Source organism: Podarcis filfolensis (assembly GCF_964270895.1).
Source record: "Podarcis filfolensis genome assembly, chromosome: 11".
Lineage (NCBI taxonomy): Eukaryota > Metazoa > Chordata > Lepidosauria > Squamata > Lacertidae > Podarcis > Podarcis filfolensis.
Window position 1 is genome coordinate 3,380,301 of NC_139613.1, and position 17,214 is coordinate 3,397,514.

Here is a 17,214-nt window from a genome sequence, read left to right on the forward strand (position 1 = left end):
CAGTACATAACACCCAATAACAATAATAACATTATAATATAATAATATAATGTAATATAATATAATATAATATAATATAATATAATATAATATAATATAATATAATAATATAATATATATTGTATTATATTTTATAATTATATAATTTTATATAATTATATATAATATTATATAAAATAATATTACATATAATATAATAATAATAATAATAGCTCCTTCTAGGGTCCTCTGAACCTGGGCAGACCCTGCCGACGCCTCGTGCGACCCAATCACAGCAATACTAAAAGCAGAATTTTTGCTACTGATTTCTGTTCTTGGCGGTGGGGAAGGATCTCCTATGCGTACCCGGAAGTCCCCCCGCAATCAGCGAGATGGGTTCCTCTTCTTCTTTTCTTATCTCTCCGTTCCACGGAGCGGCGCGTCGATAGAGACCGCTGTTCGGAAGGCGCCAGGCGCGTGCGCGTCGACCGTGGGCGTGGCCTCGCGGCCCGCTTTGTTCCAATTGGATGGAGTTTCTTTCTTTTTTTTTCTCCCTCCTGCGTTTGGGCTGTTCCGTCCAATCAGGAGCCACCCGGAAGTGAGCGGAGGCTGCTCCGGATTCCGCGTGGCTTTGCTTAGTTCCACCCACGTGGAATGCAGGAGGGACCAAGCAGAAGGTGGGTGCCGTGTAACGGGGGGTGGATGGGGGGGGTTGCGCGTGATCCTGAGGGAAATCCTAAAGCTGTAGAATGGGAAGCAATAACATTTTGTGTTGTGAGCCGCCCTGTGATCTTCGCATGAAGGGCGGCGTGCAAAACTGATGAATAAAATAAATTAAGTAACTGAATAACGGAACTTAGACAGCAATCTAAGTGAAGAAGTCGGATAAAAAAATAGGATAACCTGTCCCTGGTTTGCTTTGATGGCATTAAAGAGAGAGAGGAGAAAAAAATGATGTCGATTTAGTTTTTATATTGCTTATTATATTAAAACATGGCGTGCTCTGGTCCATGGGGTCACGAAGAGTCGGACACGACTAAACGATTAAACAACAACATATTAAAACATATCTCTAAGGGGTTTACAGAAAACTGGAACAACAACAGACAAGATGAACAAAAATATTACAAAAATGCCCAGTTATATAGCATTTGGGGTTCAATGTAACTTTTTCTTTGTAGAGAGTGTGAAAGTAGTCCCATAAGCAGTGCCGGATTTACGTACAGTGGTACCTCGGGTTACATACGCTTCAGGTTACAGACACTTCAGGTTACAGACTCCGCTAACCCAGAAATAACCTCGGGTTAAAAACTTTGCTTCAGGATGAGAACAGAAATTGTGCTCCAGTGGCGCGGCAGAAGCGGGATGCCCCATTAGCTAAAGTAGTGCTTCAAGTTAAGAACAGTTTCAGGTTAAGAACGGACCTCCAGAACGAATTAAGTACTTAACCCGAGGTACCACTGTATAAGCTAAACAAGCTATAGTTTGAGCCCCACTCTCTTGGGGGCCCCAAAAAATATTTAAAGGGGAAAAAACCTGGATGTATGTTTCCAGAATATAAGATAAAAACAAATAAAATAAAACCTACATACAGCAACAGTGTTTTTGTGTTGTGTAGGCTCCTGTGATGTAAGTAATGGGCCCCGCCTGCTAGCCTGCTCCCTAAAATACCACTGGTTTGCTCATTTCTATATCAATTACTTTGATAAAATACATATTTTGTTATGTGCAAATGGCTTTAGCTACCTATTAGGTCCATAAATTACCATATAGCATATCTTCAACACAAAAAACAGCAACAATTTGTTGTTGACAAAGGGCAGCTGGACATATAAAGGGCCCCATTACCTTCAGTAGCTGAGGGCCTCATCAAACCTAAATCTGGCCCTGCCCATAACGAAGATCTTCACTCCACATTCTTATCCAGGGACTGATTGCATTTATCTTGAGTAATGGCTATAGTAGTAGGTGTCCCCAGACCCATTCTCTTTTCTTTACCCATCCGTTGGGGAGTTGGAAGTATTCTGACAAGTCGATTCATGAAATCAATTCAATTCAATAAGGTCCTGCTTATTCAAACGAACTTCTTAGCAGGCTTGCACGAATAAATTAAAATAAAATGAAACTGGGGTTACTTTCAAGGCTGATCTGTTTTCTTTTGGCCTCTCTGCAGATGTCTGAAGATGCAGAGAGAGAAGCAGGCGTGGGAGACTCCGAGAGAGAAGATGGGGAAGCTCTTGCTAAGGAAGGGAGACCACGAGGGAAGAAAAGGTCTCTTGTTGCTGAGGGCGTCCTGCGACCGGTGAAGCTTTGCAAGGCTGAACTCTACAAGCCGCCCACCAACGAGGAGCTGACACGCCTGAAGGAAACAGAGAGCTTGTTTCACTCCAACCTTCTGCGCTTGCAGGTCAGGCTAACTTAGCAGGGTTAGCCCTTTTGTGGGCAGGTTGTGGGAGAAGCCCTTCATTATTTGCACTTGAAAGTACCTGCATGGCACCCAGAATTTTGCTTCAGTCTATGGGCTTCCAATTCTTTCTGTGTGTTCAAAGAATCATTAACTTCCTCCTGTTCAGCGCTTCTAAGATCTTGCCTAGCACTGGCTCCAGTCACTGGCTGAATATTCAAGACTCCTCTTTCTCCCTCGGTTCTCCAACTATGCTGCCTTACTGAGCTTCCTGCCCCATTTTGCGTGAATGCCAGGCTTTTAGTCCTCCCCTGCAAAGCTTTCTTTCTGCTGTTCTGTTTTACAGTGGAACCTCTACTCGTGACCACAATCTGTTCCAGAGGCTCGTTCTTATGGCAAAACGGGTCGCTGGTAGAAGCGCCATTGTGCACAGACGCATTCAGCGGCAGCCTGCTTCTGCGCATGTGCAGACGGTGACAGTTGCTTCAGCATGTGCGCAAATCGCGGCAAACCCGGTGTTTACTTCTGTGTTTGCCATGGTTGCGACTTGTAACGGGCCAAAGTAGAGCGGGACATAAGTAGAGGTTCTACTGTACATCCTTCTCATTTCTTCTTAAGCTGTTCTTTCATTCCATCTTGTCTCACCGTTAGTTATTGTTTGTTTTATATATCGTATTGTGTAATGCCCGGTGGGAAACCCAGCCAGATGGGTGGGGTATAAATAATAAATTATTATTATCATCATCATCTTACTTTTAGGTAGTTAGTAATAGCAATGAAGTTGTATTTTTTTAAAGTGCTAATGTGGTGTCTCTCCTTTCTCCCCTGTGCAGATTGAGGAGCTTTTAAAAGAGGTGACTCTCAAGGAGAAGAGGAAGCAGAAAATTGACTCCTTCCTCCGCGAAATCAATGCCTTGCTGAGCACAGTCCCAGAGACCCCGCAGAGAGACGTATGTCCAAGATGCACATAGTTTTACAATCCAATCGTATGCATGTTCACTTGGAAGTAAGCCCCCTCATGTTTCATGGGGCTCGCTCCCTAATAAGTGCATATAGGATGGTGGCCTTTGAGGTGTAAACACTTGCTGCAATCCTAGCAGTTTTGTTTAAACCCAACAAACTGTGATTAATCCTAACAGTGGTTTGTTTGAAACAAGCTAACTTCACAGCACGGATCATGAAGCTGGCTTCTTTCAATGCATCATGCTTAAGATTAGCCGCGGTTTAGGGTGTGGATGTAACACTGAACTGTAGCTCCTCAGAAGTAGGAGCTTCCAGTCTCCTTGCTGCTACCCCAGTGGAGAAGGAGAGCTTAACCATCTATGTGTGTGTACAGCAGTAGACTCATTTCCTTCACAGCAAACCATAGTTTACCGTGCTGTTCAAATGTGGCCACTGAAATGGACCCTTGTCCCAACATTGTACACTCATAACTGTTAGTGTCTTCTTCCCCAGGGTGTCTGGCAAAAAGAGGCTTTTCCTTTTCCTTTTTTTAAAAAAAGAATACTGTAATACTTTATTTAGAATTCAACAATAACAAAGGAAAAAACCACAGTAGTTGCTACATCAGTTCATTACAATTAACCAATTTTAACGATATATAAATAGTAATAGAAAAATTACACAACATCACTTTTAACTTACTGAAGTTTTCATATTACACTTTTATCTCTCTATCTCTTTCTTAACATATCAAAAAGAGAAAGACCAAGAAAGGAGGCACAAAAAAAAGAGAAGAGGAAGAAGGGGGGGAGGGGAGGGAAAAAAGGAAAAAGAAAACAAACACATTTGGCTTCTGATAAGACTCATTGTATTATTGTTTCTACAATTTTTTCACACAGAGTTCCAAGTTATTGTATTTCTTTCTTTGTTTTCGTCAGATATCAAAAAACGTTATATTTGTTGTTGTACAAGGATCACTCTATTTCTGCCAGGAGATATTTGTTATTGTAATGCTTTTCCAAATACTCCTTAAAGATTTTCCATTCTTTCTGTACTTTCTGTTTTGGATAACATCTAATTCTCCCTGTCATCATGACCATCTGTAGTTATTCTGTCATTTGGACCTGCCACTCATTTATCATAGGTGTTTTGTCACTTTTCCAATTTCTTGCAATTAAGATCCTGGCTGCCAAAAAGGGAGGCTTTTCCTAGCTCTGTTCACTGAGATCCTTTTTCACTGGTGGGCCCCATCCAGTACTCAGGGTGTGCTTTAACCTTTTTCTTCTACCCTGTCTCCTCCTAGATCACCAATCAGTCCTGGCTCCCTAGTGGGGTGAAGGTCCCCCTCCAGCAGCTTCCTTTCTGCGTCAAGGGACACTTTCGCTTCCTTCCCCCCGCCGAGGTGAAAGTGGTGGGGAGTTACCTGCTGGGCACCTGCATCAAGCCCGAGGTCAATGTGGATGTGGCAGTGACGATGCCCAAGGTTAGTGGCGCTGGCACAAGGGAGAGGCAGACCACGAGCTGCTTAGCTTCAGCATCGTCTTCATTCCACAGGACCAAAATGTGCAATAGGTTTTGTGTTGTGTGTGCAGTGCACACCAACATTGGCATAATAATTTCTAGATTCAGGTAGGTAGCCGTGTTGGTCTGACGCAGTCGAAATAAAAAAAAAAATTGTCCAGTAGCACCTTAGAGACCAACTAAGTTTGTTCCGGGTAGAAGCTTTCGTGTGCATGCACACTTCTTCAGATACCAAAAGCTTATACCCGGAACAAACTTAGTTGGTCTCTAAGGTGCTACTGGACAATTTTTTCATTTTTTAAATAATAATTTCTGTTGAAGGCAAGTTTCACAAAAACCTTTTTGTAAGGGTATATATTTTATGGGGCAATCCCTCTTGCTGGCCCTAGTAGGACCAACTTGGCCAGTTAGCCCTGGTGATCATTTGATGCCTACTGACTGGGTTCCCCCCCCATGACCCCTGAATTTTAGAATTTTATTGATATTGATGCTGCATTTTATGTTGTACTTTATGCTGTTTTTAAGTCGCGTTTTAATCAGTGTTTTATTTTGCTGCTAGCCTCCCTGAGCCCGGTTTTTAAACTGGGAAGGGCAGGGTATAAATAAAAATTTATTAATATTATTATTATTACCATTAATTGCTGTTAGGAGATCTTCCAGGACAAGGACCACCTAAACCAGCGCTACCACCGCAAGAGGGCTCTCTACCTGGCCTGCTTGGCTCAGCACCTGGCCAAGAAGAAGCTCTTCGGGGCCGTGAAGTTTGCCTACGTCAGCGGCAACCACCTGAAGCCGGTTGTGCTCCTGCAGCCGCAAGGTGAGGGTGGCTTTCTGCCTGCTCCTTGACCCAGACCCCCTTCCTTTTTCTTTGTCTCCCTGTAATAGAACACCAGGTTTGGGCAGAAAAATAAGTGATGGGTTCTGATGGGCTGAGCAGGAGTGTGATGCTGCAATGTAAGAGGCAGCTGCAGTTTTCGATTGCATAAGGCTGCATCTTAAAATGGGTTAGAGTGAGCGAGCGCTGCAAGACTGGGGGCAGGTTATTACAGTGGATGCTCGGGTTGCGAATGTGATCCATGCGGGATGGATGTTCGCAACCCGCAGCATCCACAACCCCTAGTGGTGCGTTTGCGCACATGCGGGTTGGACTTCTGTGCATGCGCAAAGCACGATTTAGTGCTTCTGCGCATGCGCGACCGCCGAAATCTAGAAGTAACCTGTTCCGGTACTTCTGGGTTTCGGCGGTCCGTAACCCAAAAAAAGCAACCTGAAGCATCTGTAACCTGAGGTATGACTGTATTCGTTAATTCTGGTTTATTTATTCAGTTGCATTTATAGTTCACCTTTTCCTCCAAAGAAATTCAAGGTGGTGTACAGGGTTCTCCCCCTCCTCCTTGAATCCTCCCAACAACAGGGATTCAAACCCAGGTCTCATAGGTCCTATCTGATGCTCCAACCCCTACTTGACACTGTCTGTCTTACTTGCATAGCTCGCCCATCTCTGAATAGTCAGGGGTGAATTCAGAAAACATTACGCAAGTGCAAGATTATAATGGAATCATGAAATAAAACCACAAAGCTAACCAATGATGAAGTTAGCAGTGTAGCAGGAGGGGAGACGTCCAGTCCGCCAATGGAGGGAGATGTTCTTAAAAGTCTTGGCCTGGGTGCCTTCTCCTTATCGATGCTCCTGGCTTGCCTTTTGCTCACCCTGCTTCGTGGGGTTTTCCCAGGGAAAGATATGAAGTTGGTGACTGTCCGCCTCTATGCCTGCCCTGCCCAGGGCGTCTTCAAGACCAGTCGCCTGCACCCCAACAAGAACAATGTCCGCACAGCTTGGTTCACGGAGAAGCGCTCCCCTGTCGCAGGTATTATTATTATTCTATACTTATTTATACATCGTCTTTTCCCACTGACAGGGACTCAAGGAGGCTCACACTGTGTATAACTTTCCGAGCACAATTCAAAGTGTTGGTGCTGCCCTTTAAAGCCCTAAAGAGCCTCGGTCCAGTATACCTGAAGGAGTGTCTCCACTCCCATCATTTTGCCCGGACACTGAGGTCCAGTGCCAAGGGCTTTCTGGCGGTTCCCTCATTGCAAGAAGCAAAGCTACAGGGAACCAGGCAGAGGGCCTTCTCGGTGGTGGCGCCCGCCCTGTGGAACACCCTCCCATCAGATGTCAAAGAGATAAACAACTACCTGACATTTAGAAGACATCTGAAGGCAGCCCTGTTTAGGGAAGTTTTTAATGTGTGACATTTTAATGTATTTTTCATCTTTGTTGGAAGCCGCCCAGAGTGGCTGGGGAAACCCAACCAGATTGGTGGGGTACAAATAATAAATTATTATTATTATTATTATTACTGATCTACACACATAAAACAAATTCACGCACAGGCGTCTTCCAAAAGCCCATCCCAAACCCAAACCCCAAAAGTCCCATGTCGATCAGCAAATGGTAACGGGGGCAGGATCGTGAAATCTGGAAGCCCCTAGTCATGAACCGGCCCATGGGCGGTGGATACAGATTCAGTCGTTCTGACTCGAGGAACGAGGCAGTTGAGCAGCTCGGCAGCTGTATCCATGACTGAGCAGCCCTTTCTAGGATCCACTCTGCTCACCCCGAAAAGGGGGAGGGGCTAGGAAAGGTGCCCTAAACATAGTCTGCCTCCCTTTTTCCCTTACTGGATTACCGCGCCCAGTGAGGTCACCACCCATCGGTTGTAAAAGACAATTGAACTTTTTTTCAGTCTTACTCAGCTACGAGTGATTGCAAAAGAAGAAGAAGACAAATAAAATGGGAATAGCTAAAAACGTAGGAGAAAAAACAATCACCAAAAAAACCAGTTAAAGCAAGCCAGTTCCCATAAACCTATTGGAACAAAAAAGTCTTCACCTGCCTGCGGAAGGAGAGCAAAAAAGTCTTCACCTGCCTGTGGAAGGAGAGCAAGGAGGAGGCCAATCTTGCTTCTCTAGGGAGGAAATTTTAAAAAATGTTTTTCTGGTTATTGCTGTTTTCCTTTTGTTCCCCCTGTGAACGATGCCATGGCCTTTGGCTTGTGCAATAAAGTTTATGAATGAATATATAAACCTTTGATGAACTTGTGTATTCCTGCCTAATAACCCCCTTTCTAAGCTATACAGAAAGTTAGCCAGAGTGTCTCCATTGTAGACTTGGATGTTGTGTTTCTGTTGTTGGGTTCTGGGTGGTTTTATGCCAGAGAAGAGGGCTGCAGCTAACGGCGTCCGCCATATTTGTTTGCCATGGACCGGTGGTGATCTCCTGTTCTGCCTTTCCTAGGAGCCTCGGAGCCACCGACGCCACACTACAACAACTCCATTTTGTGGGACCTGGTCCTGGAGTCCAGCCTGCTCTTCCTCTCGGAGGCGGCCCATGACTTCCAAGGCATGCGAGACGGGGTGTCTCTCCTCAAAGTGTGGCTGCGCCAACGTGGACTTCACCAGGTAACTGGGCCTGGGCACAATGGGGGGAGACCTGGGCCTCCTCGCCTCCTCACCCTTGAGCAGCCTGGCTGTTGTGACAAGACTGCGTTGTCCACTGCCCTGAGATCTACAGGTATAGGGCGGTATACAAATTTAATAAATAAATATTTGGGGTTACAATCAAATATTTGGGATTATGATGGTGGTGCTGGCTAGGGCCTGTGGAAGTTGTAGTCCCAAGAATTCTGGAGGACACCAGGTTTGCAAAATCTGCTAAAAGTTGTGATCCCTTTGCGCTATGCTAAAAATGCTAAAAATGTCTTGAGCAGCTGCAGGCTACATTCCTAAACAGGGCCGTCTTCACCCAGTGGGGTGCAAGGGATGCGGGGCACCTGGATGCCGAATTCTGGGGGGCACCTCTCAATTCTGGGGGCCACCAGTGGAGGTGAAAAGCAATGGAGCGAAAGTCCCCCCCCCCCTCCGTTACTCTGTTGCAGTACTGCGCCTAAGATTTCAGATTAAAACTGCCGCTGCTGGAATGAAAGGAGGACCACTTCCAGCCACGCTCTGAAGACTGGAGAAGAGATCCTCTTAAGAATATTAGGGGGGCAGGCAGGGGAAGCCTGGCTTTGGTTTTTGCAGTCTTCAGGGGAAGAACTAGACCATGCGAAAAATGAACACAATATTTTAGCTGCGGTTCATTCCATTTCAGATTTGTATTCTTGTTGTAAAATAGCATGCCTAGTCATTCTTTTCTTGCTCCCATAACCTAGGTTCAAAGTGCCATTTAGCTCCTAGCTTTCTAGCACTGGGTGGCTGGAGGATTTGGGAATCTGCAGCAGAAGAGCGCCTTGTGCCAACTTTTGTGTATTGTCCATTTCTTCCCTTTCCCCCCCAGGGCCTTGGGTGCTTCAATGGCTTCGTGGCTTCCATGCTGGTGGCATATCTCTTGGAGAAGCACAAGATCAACAAAGTGATGAGTGGATACCAGGTGTTGAGGAACAGCCTTCAGTTCTTAGGTAAGGCCAGTGCGCTTTGGCTCTGAGGTGGGAGGTGCTTAGATCATAGCTGTCAACCTTCCCTTTTTTTGCGGGAAATTCCCTTATTCCAGCGCCATTTCCCGCTGTTATTGTTAGATTGTTAGATATCCCGTAGACTGTCCCCGGGACAGGTGAGGCTGCTGATCCCTTATTTTCGAGGCTGCTGATCCCTTATTTTCAAATCTGAAAGTTGACAGCTATGGCTTAGATCTGAGCTGGTTTGTGGGGCTCCCTGCCTTTCCACCCTCAATCACAGACCGAGCCACCCATTTGGCAGAATAATAATACGGTACAATAATCTTTATTGTCACTGTCCCATACAGAAGAACGAAATTGAAAATCTACATCAGACATTCAGGAACCAACAAGCCTGCTATCGTAGCCCGGTTAGCCCCCTAAAAACTCTGATACCCCGTAAATAAATACAATATACTCCCATAGAGACTCCTTCCACTGCGTTTAAAACCAAAATCGCATTTGGATAGAAACTGTTTCTCAGGCGGCTAGTCCTAGTCTTTATAACCCTGTACCTTCTTCCAGAAGGCAGAAGCTGAATGAGACCATTTCCGGGGTGCGCACTATCCTGCGCTATTTCTGCAGCTTTCTTATGGCACCTAGAAGCGTAGATTTGATCCAAGTTGGGAAGAGTGCACGCAGTTATTCTCTCCGCAGTCTTTACAACCCTGGACAGCGTTGTTTTTCCCCTGACTGTGCAGCTCCGAAACCACACACACAGACCATAATAATAATAATAATATCTCCCTGGATTTCAGACTGGTGGCAGCAACGTAACAGCATTTTTGTACATTTCTCTTGGTAAGGTGTGCCCTGCATTTAGAAAGTGATCGTTATCAGGGAGAGGGCTAGAATCTGTTTTCTTCAGTATGCTAGATTTCTACATGGAGGGTGTTTCTTACGAGGAGAAACAGTGGACGGCACAATTCCTTCCTCTGTAGTGACACATTTTAGGGAGGACGTGACATACTATGTCTTAGAATCGTAGAGTTGGAAGGGACCCAGGGAAACCATCTAGTCCAGCCTCCTTGGAAAGTGTTGTTTGGCTCTGAATCTCTTCTCCCCGCCCCCACCATTCCCTTGTGTTCCCCATTTTTGAGAGAGAGGGTGTTGCTTCTGGTTGAAGCTTGCGGGCCATCTATGCCTCTGTCCCCCCCAATTTATATACAGTGGTGCCTCTGGTTGCATCGGGACGAGGGTGGCGCTGTGGGTTAAACAGAGCCTAGGACTTGCCGATCAAAAGGTCGGCAGTTCGAATCCCCGCGATGGGGTGAGCTCCCGTTGCTCGGTCCCTACTCCTGCCAACCTATCAGTTCGAAAGCACATCAAAGTGCAAGTAGATAAATAGGTACCGCTCCGGCAGGAAGGTAAACGGTGTTTCCGTGCACTGCTTTGGTTCGCCAGAAGCGGCTTAGTCATGCTGGCCACATGACCCGGAAGCTGTACACCGGCTGCCTTGGCCAATAAAGCGAGATGAGTGCCGCAACCCCAGAGTCGGCCACGACTGGACCTAATGGTCAGGAGTCCCTTTACCTTTACCTTTTTACCTCTGGTTGTGAACGGGATCCATTCTAGAGGCCTGTTCGCAACCTGAAAAGAACGCAACCCAACAGGAAGCTCAGAAGATAATCTCAGGGTCTGGGTAGATTCATATGGAAACTGCAGCTGCTGCTGCCCTCAAGACCGGCTTCTGAGCTTCCTGTTGGGACGTGTTGTTGGGTACCTTGAGGGCAGGATACTGCACTAGACCAGACACTAAGATCACACCTGTTTTCATCCTGAGAGGTTTGGGGAAAATCAATGCCCATCTCCGCTGCTGTTTTGTTTCTCTGTAAAGGTGTCCCCTCCCTTTTTCACCTTCTGCAGTTTCACAATCTCTGAGCAACTGCATGATGTCCCCCCCCCCACGTGTCTGTCTTCCTTCCTTCCAGCTGCCACAGACCTCAGTACATCTGGAATCAGCCTTTCAAAGGATGGAGTTTCCTCACTGGTAAGAGTGTGTGCTTTGGGGTACTTGGGATTCCTGGTTAGGGCAGAGGCAGTGTGGGGCTCAACCTCTTGTTTATTATTACAGCTGTATTCCACCTTCCTTCCAAGGAGCTCAAGGTGCCATGCATATATACACAGAACAACAAACCCCTGTGTTGCAAACTTAACGCAACAAACAGTACAAGCAACACGAAGACCAGTATACTAGATAGCACTGCAATTCTTATTGCACAATATACATGACAAAATGTGTACACTTGTGAATTCTCTAACATATTTGAAATCAAATGAACACACGTCTGTCAATCTTTGAAAGTCCGTAGAAGTATAATAAGTCTGACCTTTAAAGCCCTAAACGGCCTCGGTCCAGTATATCTGAAGGACACTGAGGTCCAGCACCGAGGGCCTTCTGGCAGTTCCCTCACTGCGAGAAGCCAAGTTACAGGGAACCAGGCAGAGGGCCTTCTCGGTGGTGGCACCCGCCCTGTGGAACACCCTCCCACCAGATGTCAAAGAGAAAAACAACTACCAGACTTTTAGAAGACATCTGAAGGCAGCCCTCTTTAGGGAAGCTTTTAATGTTTGATGTATTACAGTATTTTAATATTTTTTGGGAAGCCGCCCAGAGTGGCTGGGGAAGCCCAGCCAGATGGGCGGGGTATAAATAATAAATTATTATTATTATTATTATTATTATTATTATTATTAAGTCTATCGTTGAAACAAAGTAATGGATGCTATCTTGTGGGCTAAGCAGTAAAACTTTTTTTAGGTATTCATGGTGCTGAAGTAGTAAGTGAATAACAACGTAGGTATGACAGTGATCCCGGATAATCTGACTGTTACAAAAGAATTCAGATATGAAACAATGACCTGTGTACATGAAAACTATATAAACTTCACACATTACAACTCATATGCTACAACTACAATAAGAAGAACAAAGGTACAATGCCCCATAGATTAGAAAAATGCACAAGGAGCAGTGGTCATGAGAATATGTAACCACTGCTACCAGTTGCATGATACCTGAAGCATAAGTAACCATTTCCAGGTGGCGCTCATTACAGGGAGACTGAATTGCAGTAATTCAATTTAAAGGTACAATATAACAATAGAAAAACATCAAATAAAACAATTTAAATCCAGTTCAGAATTAAGTCCATCAACAAAAGACAAGGTCATGAAAGACGGCTACGACAGAAAGAATCTCAATTCATTTTTATGTTTAAGACCACTCACCCTGAAGGACTTAATTCTGAGCTGGATTTAATTGTTTTATTTGATGTTTATCCTCACAACAACCCTGTGAGGTTGTGCATGCACTTTCCCTGCTAGAAGCTGCTACCCCCTCCTGCTTTTCAGCGACGCCTTTTGAATCTCAATATTTATGTTTTATGGAAAGGTTTTCAGTGAACAAATAAAGAAATTGGGGAGGGGGACCAAAACGAAAAGGTGCTCAAAATGAATACAACACAATATATAGGTATATAAGTAAGGTTTTCATTCCATCGAACATATAATTATTAACAAGTCGCTACAGCTTTTATAAATGCACTCCAACTGTCATCATATTTATACATACACCATCTGTGTCCAACAGCAATCTCTTTGTATGTTGTAAGAGTTGTCGTATCTTCTGTCCATTGATCAAAGGATAGTAGTAGCCACTCTGGGCGGCTCCCAACAGAATATTAAAACACGATAAAACATCAGACATTAAAAACTTCCCTAAACAGGGCTCCCTTCAGATGTCTCTAAAAGCCGGATAGTTATTTATTTCCTTGACATCTGGTGGGAGGGTGTTTCACAGGGCGGGTGCCACTACCGAGGAGGCCCTCTGCCTTGTTCCCTGTAACTCCACTTCTCGCAAGGAGGGAACCGCCAGAAGGCCCTCGGAGCTGGACCTCCGTGTCTGGGCTGAATGATGGGGGTGGAGACACTCCTTCAGGTATAGATAGAAAGATTATCTTTCCAGTGAATCAATATCAAGTCTTTCGGCAGACCTGAGGGTGCAAAGAGCCCATCTATGTTGACCAGGTGTCAAACCCTGTATCTGAAGAAATGTGCGTGCACACGAAAGCTCATACCAATAACAAACTTTAGTCTCTAAGGTGCTACTGGACGGATTTTTTTTTATTTTGTCCCGTATAATGGATATGTGGTTTAGGATAATATGATCATCTGGCATTTTTAATTTCTCCCCCAAAATTTATTTATACATCCCGATGCTTCTTTTCTCCAGAATTTTGCAAGCATCAGCCATTGCATAAACCTAAGTTTCAAATGAGCATTTTCCTTGTTATACCTTTTGAATCTCAGCTTTGTCCTCTTCCTCTAGCCTACCCTGGCGGACTTCCATGCAGCGTTCCAGGTGGTCTTTGTGGACCCTTCTGGGTTGGTCAATCTGTGCGCAGACATGACAGCCTCCACATATAAGCAGGTAAATGAGGTCGTGGTTTAGCCCAGCTTTCCCCAACGTGGTGCCCTCCAGATGTTTCCTATCAGCCCCAGCCAGTTCATGTTTACTGGAGGAGAGGAGAGGAGAGGAAACTTCTCTGTGCAGCCAAAACGCCTTGTTACTAGCAGAACGAATTCATTGGAAAACCGCCGTGTATTCACGTCACTTATAACCAGCTCTTCGCCGTTTGCATAATCATGGAGTGAGAAACAGAATTAAAAATACAACAAAGCAATATTTCACCAAAATTCAGCACCCTCAAAGGAAGAACGGTTGATAAAAGCCTTGGGATATGCAGCGAGGGCAAAACTGATGGCAGTGATAAGAGACACAAATTTAGTATCCTTTAAAGAAGTCTGGAAACTCTAATTTGTTAAAAAACTTATTTCCCCTATGCAAAGGCCAAAGCAGGGTTTGAAGCGTAAAAAAATAGCAGGATATATTAAGAAACGGGTTAAAGAGGATGAAATTAGATAAGATGGAACCTTAAAAAGCAATTTTATGTAATTTGAGTTAGAAATATTGATGTTGGGTGAGCGGAAGTCACTAGTTTTGTTGAACTGGAATGTAACTGTTGAGTAACAGATTTAACTTTGGAAAAAGAATAAAATAATATATAAGAAATTCAATCTAGTGTAAAAACAGACGGCATGCCAGTGTTTTCACCGTTGTTGGAACTGCAGGCTTGTGGGGCAGGCTGAGAACGAGAGAGTGACTTGGGCGAACGGGGAATTCGAACCCGGGTTTCGTGTTATTGTCTACCTGCTGCTCTGCTTTGCTCTTTGCAAATGGACCAGGGAAGCGAACGAGCCAAGAGTGCTTGCACCAGCTGCTTGGGGGGGGGGGAGCAGTTTTGTAGGGTATCCCCAACCAAGATGAGTTGATGCCTCGAGAGGGAGAAGGAGGCAACTACCGTATTTTCCGCTCTATAAGAAGCACCCGACCATAAGACGCACCTAGTTTTTAGAAGAGGAAAACCAGAAAAAAAATATATTCTGAATCAAATGTTGTACTAAACTATTTAATAAGCAACCGGGATATCTGAATCATATTGCAATCATGTAAAGTGAACAGTGGCATTAAGAGTTCGCAGCAGTTCTCAACCTGTGGGTCCCCAGATGCTGTTGGACTACAGCTCCCATCATCCCTCACCTCCCATCTTCCCTGAGCTCTGGCCTTGCTAGCTAGGGGCGATGGGAGTTGTAGTTCAACAATATCTGGGGACCCACAGGTTGAGAAAGGCTGAATTGTGGTATGTGAGGTGGGGCTTACCTGCCCCCACCCCAATATTTTATTCAAGTTGGAAGAGGGAAGGAAGGAAGAGAGAGGGAGAGCTCACATTTGTGCTGCCTGTGGCGGACAGCTGCCTTGCTTCGTCTCCGAGGTGACGCCGGAACTGGAGCAAAAAGATTAGGAGGAGAGGCTGGGACAGGAGCTGTGTAAGCGGCTCTCCCTTTGCTTGAATTAGTCAGCTGGGAGGAGTGGCAGAAGGTACTGCTGTCCGTCCCTCCTCCCGCCTCGCTGTAAAGCCAGCAGAGGAAGAGCTGCTGACACGCTCTCTGGGGCGTGCGACAGACGGGAGCCATGGCTCCGGTTGCAGAGGCATCCCTCAGCTCGCAACTGCAGCGGCAGCCGAGGGATCCCTCTGCAGTCCACGGCATTTGCTCCATAAGACGCACAGACATTTCAGTGGTAAAAAAAAAAGTAAAGGGACCCCTGACCATTAGGTCCAGTCGTGACCAACTCTGGGGTTGCACGCTCATCTCGCTCTATAGGCCGAGGGAGCTGGCATTTGTCCGCAGACAGCTTCCGGGTCATGTGGCCAGCATGACTAGGCCGCTTCTGGCGAACCAGAGCAGTGCACGGAAATGCCGTTTACCTTCCCGCCGGAGCGGTACCTATTTATCTACTTGCACATTGACGTGCTTTCAAACTGCTAGGTTGGCAGGAGCAGGGACCGAGCAATGGGAGCTCACCCTGTCGCAGGGATTCGAACCGCCGACCTTTTGATCGGCAAATTCTAGGCTCTGTGGTTTAACTCACAGTGCCACCTGCATCCCTTTCTTACAGTGGTACCTCGGGTTAAGTACTTAATTCGTTCCGGAGGTCCGTTCTTAACCTGAAGCACCACTTTAGCTAGTGGGGCCTCCCGCTGCTGCCGCGCTGCCAGAGCACAATTTCTGTTCTCATCCTGAAGCAAAGTTCTTAACCCGAGGTACTATTTCTGGGTTAGCGGAGTCTGTAACCTAAAGTGTATGTAACCCGAGGTACCACTGTACTTTTTAGGAGGAAAAAGTGTGTCTTATGGAGCGAAAAATACGGTACATTGTGGCCTGGAATTGACTCTTGGGGGGTTGGCTTATCTCTCCGCTTGCCTAAATATGTGCGGTTTTGCTGTCCCTTAGATCCAGTTCGAAGCCAAGAACTCCATGGAGATTCTGGACGACAAAACGATGGATGGGTTCCATTTGCTGCTCATGACCCCCAAGCCTCTGATCCGAGCCTTTGACCACGTGTTCCAGTACGTTCTCTCCACGAGAATATTTCTTTTTTTCCTTACATTTACACACTACTTTTTCTTCGAAGGAGCACAAGGGGACCTGCCTGGTTCTCCTCCTCCTCATTTCCTCCTTACAACAAGTGTGTGAGAGAAGTTGGGTTGAGATACGGTGACTGGCCAAAGGTCACCCAGTGAGTTTTGTGGCCGCATGGGGATTCGAACCCCAAGCCTCCTATGTCCTAGTCCATGGATAGGCAAACTAAGGCCCAGGGGCCAGATCTGGGCCAGTCGCCTTATAAATCCGGCCCGTGGACGGTCCGGGAATCAGCATGTTTTTACATGAGTAGAAAGTGCCCTTTTATTTAAAATGCATCTCTGGGTTATTTGTGGGGCATAGGAATTCGTTCATCTTTTTTTTTTCCAAAATATAGTCTGGCCCCCCACAAGGTCTGAAGGACAGTGGACTGGCCCCCTGCTGAAAAAGTTTGCTGGCCCCTGTCCTAGTCCAACACTCTTTTTAAAAAAATGTATTTTACTGAAAACCAGAGCCTTGGGGGGGAGGGGATAATTCAGACAGAAATTCCCAGGTGTCAAAAAAAGGTTATTTATGTATGCCACTACGACTGCCCGTGTTTTGTTAGCACAAAAATGGAAAACGAGCGAGGTCTTAACCAAAGAAGAATGGCAACTTAAATTGATGGAATATGCGCAGCTTGTGGATCTAACTTATAGAATAAGAGAACAAGAAGAACATTCGTTTAAAGAAGATTGGAAAATGTTTCTTGAAAATATGGTGGAAATTGTGTACACTTGAAAATGTCTGCAGAATTAAGATAAATTCAACAGTTTTGATGGAAGTAATAATGGAATACTGAATGGTTTACTTTATATAAAATATGCGGGGATTTACGCTATGCAA

At 45.4% G+C, this 17,214-nt stretch overlaps 1 protein-coding gene across 1 annotated transcript in view; it reads left to right on the forward strand.

Moving 5' to 3' along the window:
* The first annotated feature begins 436 nt into the window (after window positions 1-436).
* Window positions 437-17,214, forward strand: part of NOL6 (nucleolar protein 6) — a 63,585-nt gene continuing 46,807 nt past the window's right edge. Inside the window, exons 1-11 of the mRNA XM_083575556.1 lie at window positions 437-656; window positions 2,153-2,386; window positions 3,217-3,333; window positions 4,629-4,808; window positions 5,495-5,663; window positions 6,580-6,714; window positions 8,148-8,311; window positions 9,189-9,309; window positions 11,277-11,335; window positions 13,676-13,777; window positions 16,201-16,316. Of these exons, the coding sequence (XP_083431682.1) occupies window positions 2,153-2,386; window positions 3,217-3,333; window positions 4,629-4,808; window positions 5,495-5,663; window positions 6,580-6,714; window positions 8,148-8,311; window positions 9,189-9,309; window positions 11,277-11,335; window positions 13,676-13,777; window positions 16,201-16,316 (1,397 nt within the window). The 5' untranslated portion in view covers window positions 437-656. The remainder of the gene's footprint in view (window positions 657-2,152; window positions 2,387-3,216; window positions 3,334-4,628; window positions 4,809-5,494; window positions 5,664-6,579; window positions 6,715-8,147; window positions 8,312-9,188; window positions 9,310-11,276; window positions 11,336-13,675; window positions 13,778-16,200; window positions 16,317-17,214) is intronic.